At 58.7% G+C, this 16,823-nt stretch overlaps 1 protein-coding gene across 2 annotated transcripts; it reads left to right on the forward strand.

Moving 5' to 3' along the window:
* The first annotated feature begins 668 nt into the window (after window positions 1-668).
* Window positions 669-16,615, forward strand: SMARCB1 (SWI/SNF related BAF chromatin remodeling complex subunit B1). 2 transcript variants are annotated; one of them, XM_020907394.2, is made up of 9 exons: window positions 669-959; window positions 4,293-4,431; window positions 5,742-5,871; window positions 8,396-8,533; window positions 9,195-9,322; window positions 9,482-9,648; window positions 12,713-12,903; window positions 15,926-16,057; window positions 16,296-16,615. In XM_020907394.2, the coding sequence occupies exons 1-9, from the start codon at window positions 867-869 to the stop codon at window positions 16,333-16,335; spliced, it is 1,158 nt and encodes a 385-aa protein (XP_020763053.1). In that variant the 5' UTR covers window positions 669-866; the 3' UTR covers window positions 16,336-16,615. The 2 variants fall into 2 exon arrangements, with proteins under 2 accessions (XP_020763053.1, XP_020763054.1); XM_020907395.2 differs by having other exon boundaries at window positions 4,293-4,404.
* The last annotated feature ends 208 nt before the right edge of the window (window positions 16,616-16,823 follow it).

Raw genomic sequence — 16,823 nt, forward strand, 5'->3', positions numbered from 1 at the left:
AACTCACACACACACACACAGAGTCCCACATGGATGCTCAGAGCGGCACCTCTCATAGCTGCCATGTGTCAGATGTTGGCATAGGCAGCCGTCAGCAGTGGGCCGTTTCTGACCTACTGCACTGTTCCACCGGATACACGGGTGCCTTCCTGTGTGTCGGGCAGGGCTGTCGGGAGGCACTGGGCACAGCAGCGGAAGCACCAGGCAAAGCAAACACCGGCTGGGCCTAGGAATCCTGCCAAGCCCAGCAGTCTGCCCATGCTCGCCCCATCCCCAGAGCCACAGGAACGGAGGGTGGGGGGTGGCGCGGAGCTGGGATACTGGTCCCCGGGCCCGCCCGTGTGCTCTGCCACACAGCGTTATCCGGGCGGGGAAACTGAGGCACGGGCGCCTGCGGCTTTCTCCCGGCCTTCCGGGCCTCGCCTCGTTCCTCCTCACCAGGGCAGCGTTCCAGCTCCGGCTGTGAGACGGGGAAGGGCGTCGCCCGAGTCAGGGCCGCGGCTGCTATTTCTGCCCATGAGCGGCCTTCCCTGGTACCTCCACTTGGGAGGCGGCCTGGAAGGCCGAGAAACGGGCCGAGGCTCCTTTAAGGGGCCCGCGGGGGCGCGCCCGGCCCTTTTGTCCGGGAGGCGGCAGCGGCAGCGGCAGCGCGCGCGTCAGCGTCAACGCCCGCGCCTGCGCACTGAGGGCGGCCTGCTTGTCTGTGGTGGCGGCGGCGGCGAAGCCCAGCGGCGGCGCGAGCGCCCCCGGCCCGGCCCGCCCTTCGTCTCCCGCGTCAGCTTCCCCAGGCTAGGAGCGTCCCCGGCCCCGTTTCGGCCCTCCCGATCCTCGCAGCCCGGCCGTGGCCGCCCGCCTCTGCCGCCGCAATGATGATGATGGCGCTGAGCAAGACCTTCGGGCAGAAGCCCGTCAAGTTCCAGCTGGAAGACGACGGCGAGTTCTACATGATCGGCTCTGAGGTAGCCCGCGGCGCGTCCTTGCCCTCCGGGCCTCTCGGCCGGCCCGGTTCCCGCGGGAGCCTCGGGGCGGGTCTGCGCGCCGGGAACGCGCGTCTCCATTCATCGCTGAGGGCCTGCGTGCGCGTGCGCGTGCGCGGTGGGGCGTGGCCTGCTGGGGCGTGGTCGAGAAAGGCCCCGCCCCGGCCGTCTGGGCACGCCCACCAATGTCCCGGAGGGGCGCGGCGGGTGGGACGGGGGCGGGGGCCTATCGCGGGCGTGGTCGAGCAGGCCCCGCCCCGCGCCCGGCCGTCTGGGTACGCCCACCCGTGTCCGGGGGCGGGGGGGGGGCACGCCTAGTGTCCAGGGCCCCGGGGGTCGCGGGGGCCCCGGGTCCGCTCTGAGTTCCACAGCTCCAGACGGACGTACAGAAACGGGGTATTGGGTTATCTCTTGCGGCACACGGGGCGAGGCGTCGGACCCCTCGCACTCTCCCTCCCTCCCTCACTGTCGCAGCTGAAATCCTGAAACCGCTGATTGGAAACACCGAGCTTAGTGGGGGCTCACCCGCTTGGTGTTCTTTGATTTTGGGGTGGGTGGATGGGCGTTCTGATCTTCCATTATCAGTGAGAAGACAGATTGGGAGGACGATGATTTTGGATGGCTAGGGCCCAGCCAGCCCCGGGCTAGATCCATCCGCAAATGGGAGGCACATGGCACTTTGCTTATCTTGAACTAACTCTGAGTTAGTGCAAGGGAACGAGCCTAGAACCCCTTCATCCTTACCTAAAAGGTGACCTTTCAGCACTCCGTTAAATCAGCCGGGTGACTGACTCTCACTGGTAGTGTGCACCAAGTATATTAAGTTCTTCCAGTATTCCTCAACCTTTGGCAGTCTCCGGTTTGTGCGTGTGTCTACACACACACATTTTTAAATTATGGATCCGCAGTTCAGATGTGCAAGTACTGAGCAGCAGTGGCTCCCTTCTGTAGCGAGGCGAGTGCGAGTCTCGGGAGTTAAAGCAATTACAAATGCCAGTGCTTGCTTCTAGCAGCAGTTTTCAGTATTATTCATTTCACTCTTTTTTTTTTCTTTTTCTTTTTTTTTTTTTTACAACCTTTCTTCCCTCTTCACGATTGAATACACTGCAAATGAATTAAGCCTCATGATGATCACACCTAACGAGGCTTTCGGGATTCCCTGTTTACTCCCTGGGGCTTGTCTGACTTGTATTGAGTTATGAGACCTGTGTTGTCAGGAGCATCAGAACTTTCTGTGTTTCTTTTCCTACCAGTTTTTATAAAACACAGGGGGCCAGATGCAATGTATTTTCACATCACCACAGAAACGCCGCTCCTCACAGCTGGCCGTACTGAGAGGCGCCACTGCCTGCCACGTGCCGTAGCTCAGAAAGGGCTTCGCCAGTCTGTGGGCACAGAGGCTGCATGTGGTGACCGGCAGGTTGATTAAAGAAACCTTCACCCAATCTAATGGGCAGAAAGGGCAGTGGGTTTAGCGTTGACTCTGAGTCAGTTGCACTTTTGAAAATCAAGCTTGCATTTATTGGGTGGAACCCGGTGCCAGGTGGGCAGAACGTGAGGAGGCCTGGCTCCAGTTTGGCATCCACGGCACATCTCAGGTATCTAATGAGATGCTTAGGCTAGACAGTTTCTGCGACTTGCCCTGTAGCACATCTTAGATTCGAGGAAGATAACTGCAGTCTTCTGTTTCAGCCCTGGTGAGTGAGAAGACTTGTCCCGAGATGCAGTCTATAGAGACCTCCTCAGTTTATTAAGACCTCCTCCTCTTAATGCAGGAGGGAGAGGCAGTTGCCATCTGGGGCCTGACTTTACAATATTCAGACCTCAGGAGGCCTGGGCAGGGTACAGGGCTAGAGTGGCGTCTACTCGCAGCCAGCAGCTCCTCTGACAGCAGCGGTGCTTGGCCCCCGGGCCCATTGCCCTGGGCAAACAGCAGGCCCTGGTTTCCGAGAGGTGCGCCGGGCAGAGCAGTGCCCGCAGTGCCCCACACTAGTTGGGGGTAGCCGCTTTGGGAGGGCGTCCACAGCTGCCGCAGTCCTGCCTCCCCACGGGCAGCCATCATCACCACACAGAGGCACAGCTGAGAGGAGCCAGGAGCCTCCATACCCACACCCTCATTTTCCATTTGGGAAAGCCGGGTCCAGAGGGGGCAAAGGCTGGTGCAGGGAAAACCCAGGGGGGTAGACCGAGTCTCCTAAGTTCCAAAGGGACCTCGGGAAGGGCCTAGGAGGCTGGGAGGCCTGCAGGACCTGCACGGTGGTAGTGGGGGCATTAGGGTCAGTGTCTTGTCAAAAACCTACTGGAAATGCTTGTGTTTACCCCCGGATGGTAACCATGCTCAAGCCAGATAACTCACAAGGGCCTGTGCCTGCGGCGGGGAGCAGGAGAGACCACCTTCTCTCACGCCATTCAGCAGCCCTGGTTGTATAAATCTCTAAACTCATGAAAAATGGAGAAACTGTAAAAAGGAAAAATACTATAATGGGGTAGATACGTGGGAAAATAGCAGAAGTGGGCCCTTCATGGGGTGAACTTTACAGTTGACGAACATTTGACAAGAGGAGTAGGGAGACAGAGAGGGAATGTTGCCCAGTCGCAGAAGGAGCCAGCACCCAGTCCAGCGACTGTCCCCTGCCACGTGATCGAGTGGTTGTTTCTGAAAAGTCAGTGAAGCAATGGAGTTTCTTTGTAAAAACGTTAGGACTAGATTTGTTTTCGTCAAGTAAGTTGTACTTTTGAGTATCTGGCACAGGCAGACTGTTGTTTGGGGCAGTGATGATGTCTACAGCAATCTAGTGATTGCTGATAACCGCTTTTGAAACTCTTTGGAAAATTCCTTTGGTATTTCTGGTTTGAATTTTGTTACTAAACAAAGCAGCAAGGGCCACGGGGGGAATTATCCTGCATCTGTCTAAAATTAAAAGCCCTTGTTGGCCTTTATTACGTCGTAAAAATAGCAAAGTCTTAAGATAAAAGGAAGAGAGGCCTTACATTTCTGGACTGCGCCAGAGATGCTTAATGCAAAGTCAGAGCTTCTCGGGGAGCTCTGGGGGCCGTGTCTCACCAGAGTCTGCTTGGCCCTTCCTGAACTTGGCGCTGTCGTCTGGAGGCAAAGCTTACCCCTGCCAGCGGGCCAGACCTTCGCTGCTGCGGAACCCCTGATGTCAGCAGAACGGGCTTTGGCTGCTCCTAGAGCCCAGCGCAGGGCTGCGCGTGGTCTATGCGTCACTGAGGCAGCAGAGCCTCGGCGCCAGGGCCCTGCCCTGCCCTGAGGAGCCCCGGCCCTCTTAACGAGCCTTCTCGCTTTACCCCTAGGTGGGAAACTACCTCCGTATGTTCCGAGGTTCTCTGTACAAGAGATACCCCTCGCTCTGGAGGCGACTAGCCACTGTGGAAGAGAGGAAGAAAATAGTTGCGTCGTCACATGGTAAAAAAACAAAACCTAACACCAAGGGTGCGTCTTCACGAGGGTTTGTAAACCTGTTTCAGAACCACTGCTTATGTCCTGGAGAGAAAACGCTTTCACCCAGCGCGTCTTCACTCAGCCCTGACCTCAGCGTGGCCCAGTGTCCCGGGAGGGGGCGGGAGGTCCTCGCTCAGGTGCTCGGGGTTAGGGGATGCCCGGCGGGGAGCGGGCGTGGTGAAGACACGCCGGTCTGAAAACGTTTTAGGATTGCTGTGATGCTGTGCCATCTGCGGGCGTGCGCCATCCTCACCCTCCATGCGCCCGGGCGGTGGGGCGGCCCCGGTCCCGGCCCCGCCCCACTCCGGGCTTTCACCGCTTCGCTCCCCGTCCCCCCGTCCCCCCCCCCCCAATCCATCGCGTGACACCTGATCTGGCAGCCGGTCCGCTAGCAGTCGCTCGTGTGCATGTTTGCTCCGTGCTGTGTGCGCCTGGGGCCACGGGGCACCACCTCCGGGCCCGGGCACCAAGGTGCCCTGGTGGAACCCGCCCGCGCCGTGTGCCGTGTGTGTGTGTGTGTGTGTGTGTGCGCGCGCGCACGCGCGCGCTCTTGTGCGCACACGTGGCTGTGTGTGCGCGCGCGCGCGCTCGGCAGTCCTCCAGTGTGGGTGTGTCCGTGGCGCTGCCGTGGTCTGTCCACCGCGTTCTTTTAACGCAGGAGCCGGAGCCTCTTGTCCACGCACCGCTGTGACCTTTCAGCCCCTCCCTGGCCCTCCTGCGCCAGGTGCAGCGCTGGTCACTAACCCTGCGCCCCCAGCTGCGCTTGCCCCTGGCGAGCCTTGGCGATCCCGGCCTCCCGCTCACTGGGGAGCCGTCTTCCCCTAACACTCCTGCGCCACCCGGCTCCCTAGGCAAGCTGTGGTCGGCCTGCCAAGAACTTGAGCTCCCAGGGCCACTGACACCAGGGCCAGGAGTTCCTGTCTCGTGTGCCGCAGCTCTTTCCAGCTCCCTGGGCTCTTGTTTTAAAAGAAAAGTCTTTCTCATCCCTCATCCCATCTCCACCTCGCTTTGTGTCGTGGACTGTAGCGGTGTCAGACCTCTTCCTGCCGGCCGGCTGACTCTGGAGCCCTCCTGTCCCCAGAGGCCCTGTGGCTGAAGCCCATGCAGGCAGCCCAGCAGGGCCTCTGGAGAAAGCCAGGGTCCAGACCGCCCCTTTGGAAGAGGCCAGCATCGGGCAGTCGTGAGGTCCACAGCCGCTTCCCCCACCTCCTGCATGTGAGGACCTTGGTGTGCTGCATCTCCTGGCTGCTCCTGCCCACCGCCCGCCCATGGGCTGACCGCAGCCCCGTCTCTGGTTGCAGATCATGGATACACGACCCTGGCCACCAGCGTGACCCTGCTGAAAGCCTCCGAGGTGGAGGAGATCCTGGACGGCAACGATGAGAAGTACAAGGCCGTGTCCATCAGCACCGAGCCCCCCACCTACCTCAGGTACCCCGCCGGCCCCCACTGTGCTCACAGGCCGTCTTCACCAGGTTTCCAAGTGTCTGTCTTTGGAATTTCTAAGAAATGTAAGCCAAGCCCTGGGTTCTGGAGAGTTGTTAAGAATGCTCTGAAAGGCAGAACAATCAGTGGCCTAGGTCCACTCCCAAAAGAAACACACAACAGTTTTGAACATAGAAACTCAGGTCCTTTGAAAGCACGTTTATGTTCCCAGTTAAACAGGCAAAGGTCATGGGAACGTTGTTGCTTATGGGTAGTGTTCATTCATTCAGACTTATCAGCAAAACTTGGACACGCTAATGGATAAGTAGATAAAGGGTGTGGAGTAGACACACGGGGAATGGTGAGTGTCCTTGGGCATCATTTCTAAAATGCAGAGTAAAAATAGACATAGCTGGCAGCATAAAGAAGCGGGGAGGGAGCTCGCTTACTCGGCCACTCTGCACCGTGGCTGCTCTGCGCCAGGCGCTGCGGTGGCCTCAGCCTCCTTTAGATCTCTGGCCCGTTTGTCTCAGCCCCAGTGAAGTACTTTACACCGTCAACAAGGGCCGTCCTGAACTTCCAGGTTTTCTCCCAACTGCACCTTTGGATTGTTTTTCTAACCACCCGCCCCACCCCGCAACCCCCTGAAGAAGGTGGTGTGCTCATGGCCTGGCCCGTTGTAGACGTGAGCGCTGCAGATCACTTTTCTCGCCCCGGTGGTGTGATGAGGATAGAAGGTTAGCTGGGCTTCCCTGGAGTAGTCGCCGGAGACGATTACGTGCACGTGGATGGGGCTTTGAGATCCGCACACGCCAGCCGGGAACCTTGTGTGGGCAGTGAACACTCCTGGTGGAGTCCATCACTCGAGGGAGAGAGCTCGGCCAGTAGCCCCCTGTTACTGGGCAGTGAGAAGTGCTGGGCGGTGGTGGGGCTGCAGGAAAGCCCCCCGGTGGGCCCCACTGTAAGGAGGCGCCTGCCCAGCACCCAGCCAGCCCCGCACGAAGGGTGGCACACCCCCTCCCCAACACCGGCCAGGTCGGGCAGGGGCTCTTGGACAGACCTCTCTGCAGCAGAAGGGAGGCTGCATGGTGGGACTCGGATGCCCAGACCCCGTGTGGCACTGTGTCCTGCTCGCATGCTGCAGGACTTGCGTTGTCCACTCGAGGCCATCAGGCAGGAGGGGTCGGGGGGGGGCTGGCCTGGGGGGACCTGGGTGACCTCTCCGGCCGGGGACTCAGTCGGGAAAGGCGTGGTGGTCCATGCCCGTGCTGCGCACACAGGCCCAGTGCGCCCGTTTCACCCGTGGGAGTTACAGAGGGTCCAGCCTCGCGGGTCCTACCTGGAGATGGCAGGCGCCTGGCCTGAGTGGGGCCTGGATAGAAACCGCCAGCCAGGCGGCCCGTGGCGGGGACCCCGTCTCGGCACCTCAGCTCTTGGTCCTGCCCGTGTTAGCCCCGGTCCCCTGTTTCCCCAGGTCTCTGGTGTCAGGGCAGGAGATTCGGGGGGGGGTCCTGGCCCCCCTTGGTGTGTGGATCTCCCTCCTGCCCCACCCCAAGGGACGCTCCTGGGCCTGGGCGTGGGGTGTGGAGCCTGGACCTGGGGTGTGAGGGGCCCCAGCTGCAGAAGAGGAGTGAAAAGGCCACCGCCTCTCCCTCCGCCCCCCCACCCTGGAAGGGCGCTATCTTAGCGGGAAGCCGGGCGGACGTCACCGATGGTGACTCGTGGTGGGCCGGGGCTGCAGAGGTGAGTGGTGCAGTCGCTGTGCTGATTGCTCCCTGGGTCACCAGGGACGCGGCCCAGGGTGATGAGCGGTCTCGCAGATGGGCAGCCCGGCCCGGGAGCCTCAGCTCAGAACAGCCTTTGGTATTTTCCTCCTAGCAAATGCCCCTTGTAAACCGGAGAGAAGGGCTCCCCCTGTGGGACGCAAGTTCTTTGAGTTACTTTGAGTCCCGCCTTCTAGAGTATCTCCCCATCCCTGAAGCCCGGAGGCCAGAGGCGCTACCCAGCCTTTCTCAGGCTGGACTGAGCATCTGAAATAACAGCCTGATCGAGAGTATGCCTGCCACAAACCCCCAGGGACTCCCAGCCTCCTGCCGAGTGCAGGACCCCCGCCTCCCCCCAGAGTCGGGACCCTCTCTGTGTCTCCAGCCCTGGTCCCCTGCCCAAACGTTGACCCGGGCCTCCTCCCTGCCGCCCTCGGCGCTCTTCTGGAAATCTGCCCTCCACCCCCACCCCCCATGAACCCTGACTCTCTTTACTGAGTGCCCAGCCCAGCCCAGCACGTAGCACGGGGTGACGGCTCACAGACTGGGCCAGGGCCCATGCCCTCTCCTCCCCCCCTAACCCTGGTGACCCTGAGCAGGTGCTCCTGGGAGCCTGGGGACTAGCCACCCTCGGAGCTGGGTGCGCAGAGGTCCTGCAGGGGGCTGGGCCCAGCAGGGGCACAGCAGGCATCCACTGGCCACGACCTGGCGGCTGGGGGGTGGCTTTTGGCCCGTAGGCTGAGCGGAGCGGTGTCCGTGTCTCCCAGGGAACAGAAGGCCAAGAGGAACAGCCAGTGGGTGCCCACCCTGCCCAACAGCTCGCACCACCTGGACGCCGTGCCCTGCTCCACCACCATCAACAGGAACCGCATGGGCCGTGACAAGAAGAGGACCTTCCCACTCTGGTGAGGGGCCTCGACCACGCAGCCCTCCCGCACACGGGTTGTTCCCATTGTTTGCCCGTTATAGGCGCCCCTGCGTTCTTGGACAGCGATGATCACCCCTGGGTCTAAGGGGGCGCACTTGGTTTCCTTGCCCCCCGCCACCCCCGTCTCGTCCCTCTTCCCCATCCTAAAGGGCAGGCGCGAGTGCGGAGCCGCCTGGCCCTCCGTCCTCTGGGGCTCCCTCGGGGTCCAGGCTGCAGGTGGAGAGCCCGGGGCGCTTGACTTCTGAGGCTCCCCAGCGTCCCCCCTGCCCCCCCCACCCGGTCAGCACCCCTCCTTCACTGCTCTGCCAGCGGCTCCTCAACCCTCCTGTCCCTTGGCGTTTGTTCCAGGGTTTCCTCTTCTGGACATACCCTTTCTTCCCCAAAGCTGCTGGGAGAATCCTGCCTGCTCTGGGGCTTAAACCTCTCTTCCTGCAGGGAATGTCTGAGCTTGTCCCACTGCCCAAGTCGGCACCTCCGTTCCTGCCCCACGTGGACCCCCGCCGGCCCTGTCTGCTGGCTCAGCCCGTAGTGGACGGGTCCTCTCTGGGCAGGTCTCAGTGACCAGTGGTGCAGAGAGGGAGGCCCTGGGCACAGGGACCCAGCCCACATTGCTGAGCACGTGGCCACTTCCCTTCCAGTTTCGACGACCACGACCCAGCCGTGATCCACGAGAACGCGTCCCAGCCCGAGGTGCTGGTCCCCATCCGACTGGACATGGAGATTGACGGGCAGAAGCTGCGGGACGCCTTCACCTGGAACATGAATGGTCCGTCCACTGCCCTGGCTGGCGTGCACCCAGCCCTGTCTGCGTGGCGTCGGGGGGTCCTGTCGTCACCCAGGGGGTTGGCAGAGGAGGCCAGGGCTGAGTGCGCTCACTGTAGGCCTTGCAGTCGACCAGCAGTTCCCTCCTCCGTCTTCGTTTCAGAGAAGCTGATGACCCCGGAGATGTTCTCAGAGATTCTCTGTGATGACCTGGATCTGAACCCTCTGACGTTCGTGCCGGCGATCGCCTCCGCCATCAGACAGCAGATCGAGTCCTACCCCACAGACAGCATCCTGGAAGACCAGTCAGACCAGCGCGTCATCATCAAGGTAGGCAACTGCTTGCCCGCAGCTGGCCTGCCTTGTCCTCAGGCTTGCAAGGTGCAGAAGTGCGTGGAGGCCTCGACAGGAGCCTCTCTGGGGTCCGTGTTGTGGGGCAGGGCTCTGGAAAGCTGTCTCTCGGGCAGCTTATCCCAGGAAGGGCACGGGCTGACTTTGAGGAAGGCATCACATTCTGGGCATGTCTGGGTGCTGCTGCAGCCTTGCCAGGTGTGGAGCAGAAGCTAGGTGGTACCACGGGTGACCCAGCTAACGGGCAGAGCAAGGAAGGGCACAGTGAGGTGGGCACACTGCCACTCTTGCCATGGCCAGGCTGGGCCAAGCACATCCCATGCTGTCTCAGCAACCCCCACAGTCCTGGGGGACGTTATGAGAAGAGGGGTCCACCTGCCCCGAGCCCCCCTCAAGAAGGCCTGCCTGGTGGTGAACAGTATCTCACTGTGAGTTTGATTTGCATTTCCCTGTTGATATGTTATTGTTCAGTCACCCAGTCCAACTATTTGGGACGCATGGACTGTAGCACGCCAGGCCTCCCTGTCCATCACCAACTGGAGTTTGCCCAAACTCATGTCCATTGAGTCGGTGATGCCATCCAACCATCTCATCCTCTGTCATCCCCTTCTCCTCCTGCCCCCAATCCCTCCCAGCATCAGGGTCTTTTCCGATGATTCAGTTCTTCACATCAGGTGGCCAAAGTATTGGAGCTTCAGCTTCAGCATCAGTCCTTCCAATGAATATTCAGGACTGATCTCCTTTCGGATTGACTGGTTGGATCTTGCAGTCCAAGGGACTCTCAAGAGCCTTCTCCAACACCACAGTTCAAAAGCATCAATTCTTTGGTGCTCAGCTTTCTTTATGGTCCAACTCTCACATATATACAGGACTACTGGAAGAACCATAGCTTTGGATATGGACATTTGTGGGCCTTTCCTGGCTGATTAGTGACCCAGTTGGCTGTTTGTTTGTCTTCTGTGTCTGCTGAAATCCTTCCCTTTTTTGAGTCAGGGTTTTGTTGTTTTCTCAGTTCCCTGTATCTTACACATAGTGATCTGTTTTCAGATAGTGTGATTTGCAGAGGTTTTCTTCCTTTCCATGGGTTGCCTTTTTATGTTGTTGATAGTGTCCTTTGATGCATAGAAGTTTTTTATTTTGGTGAAGTCCAGTTTGTTTTTTCTCTTATTGCCTATGCCTTTGACGTCATATCTGAGAAATCACTGCCAAATCCGAAGTCATAAAGCTTTACTCTGTGTTTTTCTGAGAGTTTTATAGATTGAACTCTTACATTTATATGTTCTATTTTGAGTTAATTTCTGTATATGGGGTTAGGTAAGTGTCCCACTTCATTCTTTTGCATGTGTATGTACTTTTTTCCCAAAACCATTGGTTGCAAAAACTATCCTTCATTGAATGATCTTGGCATCTTTGTTGAAAATCATTTGACCACTTATTTGAGAGTTTATTTCTGGGCTGTCCCATTGGTCCGTGTCTCTGTTTTTATGTTAGTCCCACAGTGTTTTCATTACTGTATCTTTGCAGTAAGTTTTGAAATCAGGAAGTGTGAGTCTTCTGGCTTTGTCGTTCTTTTCGTCATTGTTTTGAGCAGACATCCTTTGCTTTTCCTTAGATTCCATATGAATTTTAAGATTTTTTTTTTCTATTTCTGCAGAAATACTGTTGGGATTTTGATAGGGATTACATTGGCTTTGTAGATTGCTTTGGACAGAGGAACCTTGTAGGCTACAGTCCACAGGGTTGCAAAGAGTTGGACATGACTGAGCGACTAAACTTTCTTTCTTTCTTTCTTTCTTTCTTTCTTGGGTATTCATGACAACTTAACAATTTTAAGTCTTCCAATCCATGGACATGGGATGTTTTTCCATTTATTTATATCTTTAATTTCTTTCAGCATGTTTTATATTGTTCATTGTACAAGTCTTTCATCTCCTGGGTTAAGTTAATTTCTAAGTATTTTATTCTTTTTGATGTTATTGTAATTTCGTCATACTTTCATTTTCAGATTGTTCAGTGTTAGCATATAGAAATGCAGCTGATTTTTGCATATTGACTTTGTATCCTGCTACCTTGCTGAATTCATTTATTTTAATAGTATTTTGTTAGCATCTTAAATTCTGCATATAAGATCATAACATCTGGGAACAGATAGTTTTACTTCTTCCTTTCCAGGTGGATACCTTTTGTTTATTTTTCTTGCCTGATTGCACTGAGTAGAAATCCCAATGCTATATTGAATAAAAGTGGCAAGAGTGGGTATCTTCGGCTAGTTCCTGATCTTAGAGGAAAAGTTACCCGTCTTCTGCCATTGTGGGTGATACTTACAGTGATTTTTGTGACTGAATTAATCTTGTTGATGTAGTTTCCATCTGTTCTTAGTTTATTGAGTGCTTTTATCATGAAAGCATGTTGAATTTTGTCTAATGCTTTTTTCTGCGTTTATTGAGATGACTGTGTGGTTTTTGTCCTTCATTCTATTCAAGTGGTTTATTGCATCGATCAGTTTTCTTACTGAGCCATCCTTGCATTGTCAGAGTAAGTCTACCTTTTATAATTTATTTGTGTCATCATCACATCATTCACAATGGTGTATAATTATTCTGATGTGCTGGTGAATGTAGTTTTGCTAGTGTCTGTTGAGGTTTCATATCAATGTTCATAATAAGTGTTGGTCTATACCTTTCCTTTCTTGTAGTGTCTTTATCTGGCTTTGGTATCAAGGCACTGAGTTATGAAATGTTTCTTCCTTTTCAGTTTTTTGGCAGGATTTGATAAGGATTGGTGTTAATTCTTGAGATGTTTGGTAGAATTCACCAGTAAAGCCATCAGATCCAAGCTTTCTGTGTAGAGAGTTATCCTATTACTGACACATCTTCCTCGGTAGTTAATCCCTTTTCAGAGAAATATTTTCCTTTTCCCAACTAGCAGCACCGGGGCACGGCCGTGAACAAAAGGGGGGATGTTCTGGAGAGAAGGGGCGGTGTGGGTGTGACCTGGCCCCGGAGGGGAGCCGCTCCAGCTCGTGTCTGCGCTCCCGGGCCAGCTGAACATCCACGTGGGGAACATCTCCCTGGTGGACCAGTTCGAGTGGGACATGTCGGAGAAGGAGAACTCGCCCGAGAAGTTTGCTCTGAAGCTGTGCTCCGAGCTGGGGCTGGGCGGGGAGTTCGTCACCACCATCGCCTACAGCATCCGGGGACAGCTGAGCTGGCATCAGAAGACCTACGCCTTCAGGTAGGGGCTGGGACGGGTGGCCACCCCCCACCCCCCTGCGCGGGGATGCCTTCGCGACTTCCTGGGGCCTCGGTGCCAGCTGACCGAGGGCCACCCCGTGCGCTTGGCGGCCTGTGTCACCTCCTCCTGTCCCCTGTCCCACTGGGGACATTACTGAGACCCTTGCTGGTCCGCTGGACTCCTGCTCAGACAGGCCTGCCCACCCCCGCCCAGGGCGGTCCGGACGCTGCTGCCGCGTCTTGTTCAGTCCTCGAGCGGGCAGCAGGCGCCCCCATGGGAGAGGGGGTGGCGTTCAGGCGCTCACAGAGCAGGGAGGGGTCTGGTCCCGGGTCCCAGGCAGGCTCCTCGCGACCCCAGCGTGCCTTCCAGTTCCCGGTGGCCGGACCCGGCAGAGCTTGCCCGGGGCAGCCCCATCCCCCAGGCCCCACCTGCGGGAGGCGTCCAAACCGGATGTTAGGCTTTATGCGGCTGCTCAAGCTGTCATCATCCCCATGTGGAGGCCATTACCGAGGGACCACCCCTGACGGGGAACAGCTGAGGGAGCACGTGGGGCTGTTTGTGTCTCAGCTGCTTCTCCAGAAACCCCGGGAGGCAGTGCCCGCTGTGTTCTGGGACTCTGAGCAAGAGAGGGAACGGCTGCCACACGGGGCCCCCCACAGCTGCCGGCAGCCCCGCTGCCCCGGGGTCCCAGTCCACAGATAGAGGCCGGGCCACGCCCCGAGTCCTGGGGGAGGCCTGCTCACGGCGCCTGTCCACCCACGGCTCATGAGCTGAGGCCAGCGGGCCTGGGGCCAGCCTGGGGGGCCTCACTCCCCAGAGCAGACCCCGAGGTCCTGGGAGTGACGTCACACCAAGTCCCTCATCCCCGGAGGCTGACTCAGAACGCACCTCTCACTGCCGTGCAGCAGGGGGACTCAGGGGGGGGCCTGGGCCGAGTCCTCCCTGCTCTGATGTTCAGGGGACCTGGAGATTTTCTACCCAGATGGCGCTGCTGGGAAAGAACCCACCTGCCAGTGCAGGAGAGACATAGGTTCCATCCCTGGGTTGGGAAGATCCCCTGGAGGAGGGCATGGCAACCCACTCCAGCACTCCTGCCTGGAGAATCCCATGGACAGAAGGGCCTGGTGGGCTGCAGTCCATGGGCTCGCAAAGAGCTGGACACGACTGAGTGACTAACACTCACTTTTCAAGAGTTGGTTATACATTCCAGATACAGGTCTCTTACCACATACCTGAAAATACAAGGCATATATCTTCTCCCTTTTTGTGGGTTTGTAGTTCACATTCATGACAGTATCTTCTCAGGCAAAAAGTTTTTAATTTTGACGATGTCCAGTTTATCTGTTTTTGCCTCGGGTTGCTTGTGCTGTTGATGTCATAGCTGAGAAACCGTGGCCTGCCGGGTCCTGTCCCGGCACCGCTTGTTGGAAGGACCGCCCTTTCCCCATCGAGTGGGCTGGGCCCCTTGTCCAGAGTCAGCTGATCTCATGCAGGAGGGTGACCCCGAGTTTTGTCCCCTCTTCCCGGCTGGGGAGGGGTGGGGGTGGTTGCTCCCTGCAGTCTTGTTCTCATCTACCAGGTGGGCACAGCTGTGCCCAGCTGGCCTGCTGCACCTGTGAGGTTGTAAAACTGAGGTCACGTCGAAGATGACCCTCCGGGCCCTCTGCCTCCTCCGACACGGCCTCCCTGCTTGCACCTGGCGGGTGGTGGGAATGCAGGGTCCCAGGCGGCCTTGAGGCCCAGGAAGCTGAACGCCTGGGCGGGTGGGCGGCTGTCTGCCCGCCTGTCCCTACGCTGTGGGCTCCTGGCTCCAGGTCCCTCCTTCCAGGCCTGGCCTGAGCAGCCCTTGGTTTGGCATAAACCCCCCAGGACAGAATCTTCCCAGAGCCAGAGGGAGGTAACACGGGGCCTCCGGGACCCACACTTGTTTATGTTAAGAGGAAGACGTGTTTGCTCCTGTCAGCGCGGGCTTGGTGGCTTTCGTGTCTGCTGCCCCCAAGGAAGGCAGCTGGGAGCCCGCCACGTGAGGAGTGACGTTTGGGTCTGCGCTGCTGGCTTCTGAACTGCCGCAGAGCCGCCCGGCTGGGGAGCAGCTGTCGGCAGGGGTGGCCGGGGCAGCCCAGCCACTGGCCTGGGACTCGGGCGCCGGCTCGGGCCCCAGCCCTCGCGCACTGGGTGTGTGTTGGATGTTTAGTGGTAGTGGTCCTCTGAAACCCCTCGCAGCAAGGACACTGTCTCCATTTTCCAGGTGAGGAGTTAAAACTAAGGCCGGGGGCCTGTGTTTTCCTGTGCTGTTCCCCCAGCACCCCCGCCCTCCCTGCTCCGGGGCTGACTCCGCGGGGCTCCCAGCACGCCGACTCTTGGGGCCGAGCCTCGAGGACCGGGCACCAGTGGCCCAGCGGGAGGCCAGAGGAGAGGGCCCAGAGGCCCGCGTGGGCAGGGCGGGGGAGGGCGCAGCGGAGGCTCGCTGGGTGGGCTTGACCTGGCTCTCCTGGCAGAGGCAGTGGCTTGGCCAGGCATCCCCAGCCTTTGCGGCCTTGCCGAGGCTGATCCCCCCCGGCCCTGAGTCCACTTTGCCAGAGGGTGTGCAGGTGGCCCTTGGGAGGCATCTGGGCGCATCTTTGAGGGGCCCCAGGGTGGAGCGGTCAGGGCTCATGGGTTCTGGGCCCCTGTGACATGGGCCGAGGGGCTCCCTGTGGGCTGCTCAGGGCAGGGGCCCTGGGACTCCACTCCTGGGTGGATGAACTCCTTTGCTCTCCTTCCTTCTGGACGCTGAGCGGGGCAAATGGCCCTTCTCCTCTCCACAGGTCCACTGGGAATGGCTGGGCCCGCAGCACTGTCCTGTGGACCCCTCCCCACATGCAGACCCGGAGATGCCGTGTTGGCAGCATGCCCTGTGTCGGGAGCTGGGCACAGAAACCAGACTCCACATCCTGTTTGCCCGCGGCGGGGGTGGACACTGCTTTCTGGGGCCTCTCCTGCAGCCGCTCTGTGAACCCTCTCCCCCTCCTGTCTTCTACAGTGAGAACCCCCTGCCCACGGTGGAGATCGCCATCCGGAACACGGGCGACGCAGATCAGTGGTGCCCGCTGCTGGAGACCCTGACGGACGCAGAGATGGAGAAGAAGATCCGGGACCAGGACCGGAACACAAGGTGCCACCCCAGTCCCCTTCCAGGCAGGACAGGGCCCTGGGCAAATGGTCCCAGGCGAGCCCTCGGGCAGGTCTGACCACAGCCCAGACCAGGCTCACTCCCCCTGGGGAGAGGGGTGGGACAGAGGGCGGCTTCCAGGCCCCAAGCAGCAGAGCGACTGAGGGAGGGGCTGGGGGCTCCTGCCCCCTCGCTCGGTTGCCTGAGACACCCGGGGGTCGCTGCCCTCCCCCTCCCGCAGGCGGATGAGGCGTCTGGCCAACACGGCCCCAGCCTGGTGACCACCCCGCAGTGCTTGGCTCCCAGGGAGCGTCTGGAGATTGGCCCGCCTCTCCTCCATCTTCTGGTTTGGAGGGGACCAGGCGGGGGCAGCCTGGCCGTCCTAAGGAGCAGGCCAGGGGCCTCCTGATCCCCCGCCGCCCAGGGACACATTCCGGCTGCTGAGCCCCAGTCCCCACCGCCCGTCTCTGGTCAGGAGAGGCCATGTTGAGCTGTGTTTGTTTTTTGTATAGAAGCCCCAGGCAGGGCAAGCAACACTTTCTAAATAAAAAGGCAACAGGTTCTGTTTTGTTTCTTCAAAGTGGTGGCCCGGAGCTGAGAACGGGGCAGCATGGCACGGGCTGGCCCCTCACCCTCCTGCGCACACGTCCCAGCTGGGCCTCGGCAGGGCCCGGGCGCCCTAGACCACACCACCCCCCGAAACCATGAGCAGGACCAAGGCTCACTCAGCCCTGCGGGCCGGCCCCACCTGCCCAGCTCAGCGAGCCCC

The sequence above is a fragment of the Odocoileus virginianus genome, chromosome 12, assembly GCF_023699985.2.
Source record: "Odocoileus virginianus isolate 20LAN1187 ecotype Illinois chromosome 12, Ovbor_1.2, whole genome shotgun sequence".
Classification (NCBI taxonomy): domain Eukaryota; kingdom Metazoa; phylum Chordata; class Mammalia; order Artiodactyla; family Cervidae; genus Odocoileus; species Odocoileus virginianus.

Bases quoted from the DNA above. Each gene is read 5' to 3' on its own strand.
- SMARCB1 (XM_020907394.2), top strand. From the start codon at position 867: ATGATGATGATGGCGCTGAGCAAGACCTTCGGGCAGAAGCCCGTCAAG. The intron at 5,872-8,395 runs GTACCCCGCCGG...CGTGTCTCCCAG, and splicing joins GAGCCCCCCACCTACCTCAG to GGAACAGAAGGCCAAGAGGA. The intron at 12,904-15,925 runs GTAGGGGCTGGG...TGTCTTCTACAG, and splicing joins CAGAAGACCTACGCCTTCAG to TGAGAACCCCCTGCCCACGG.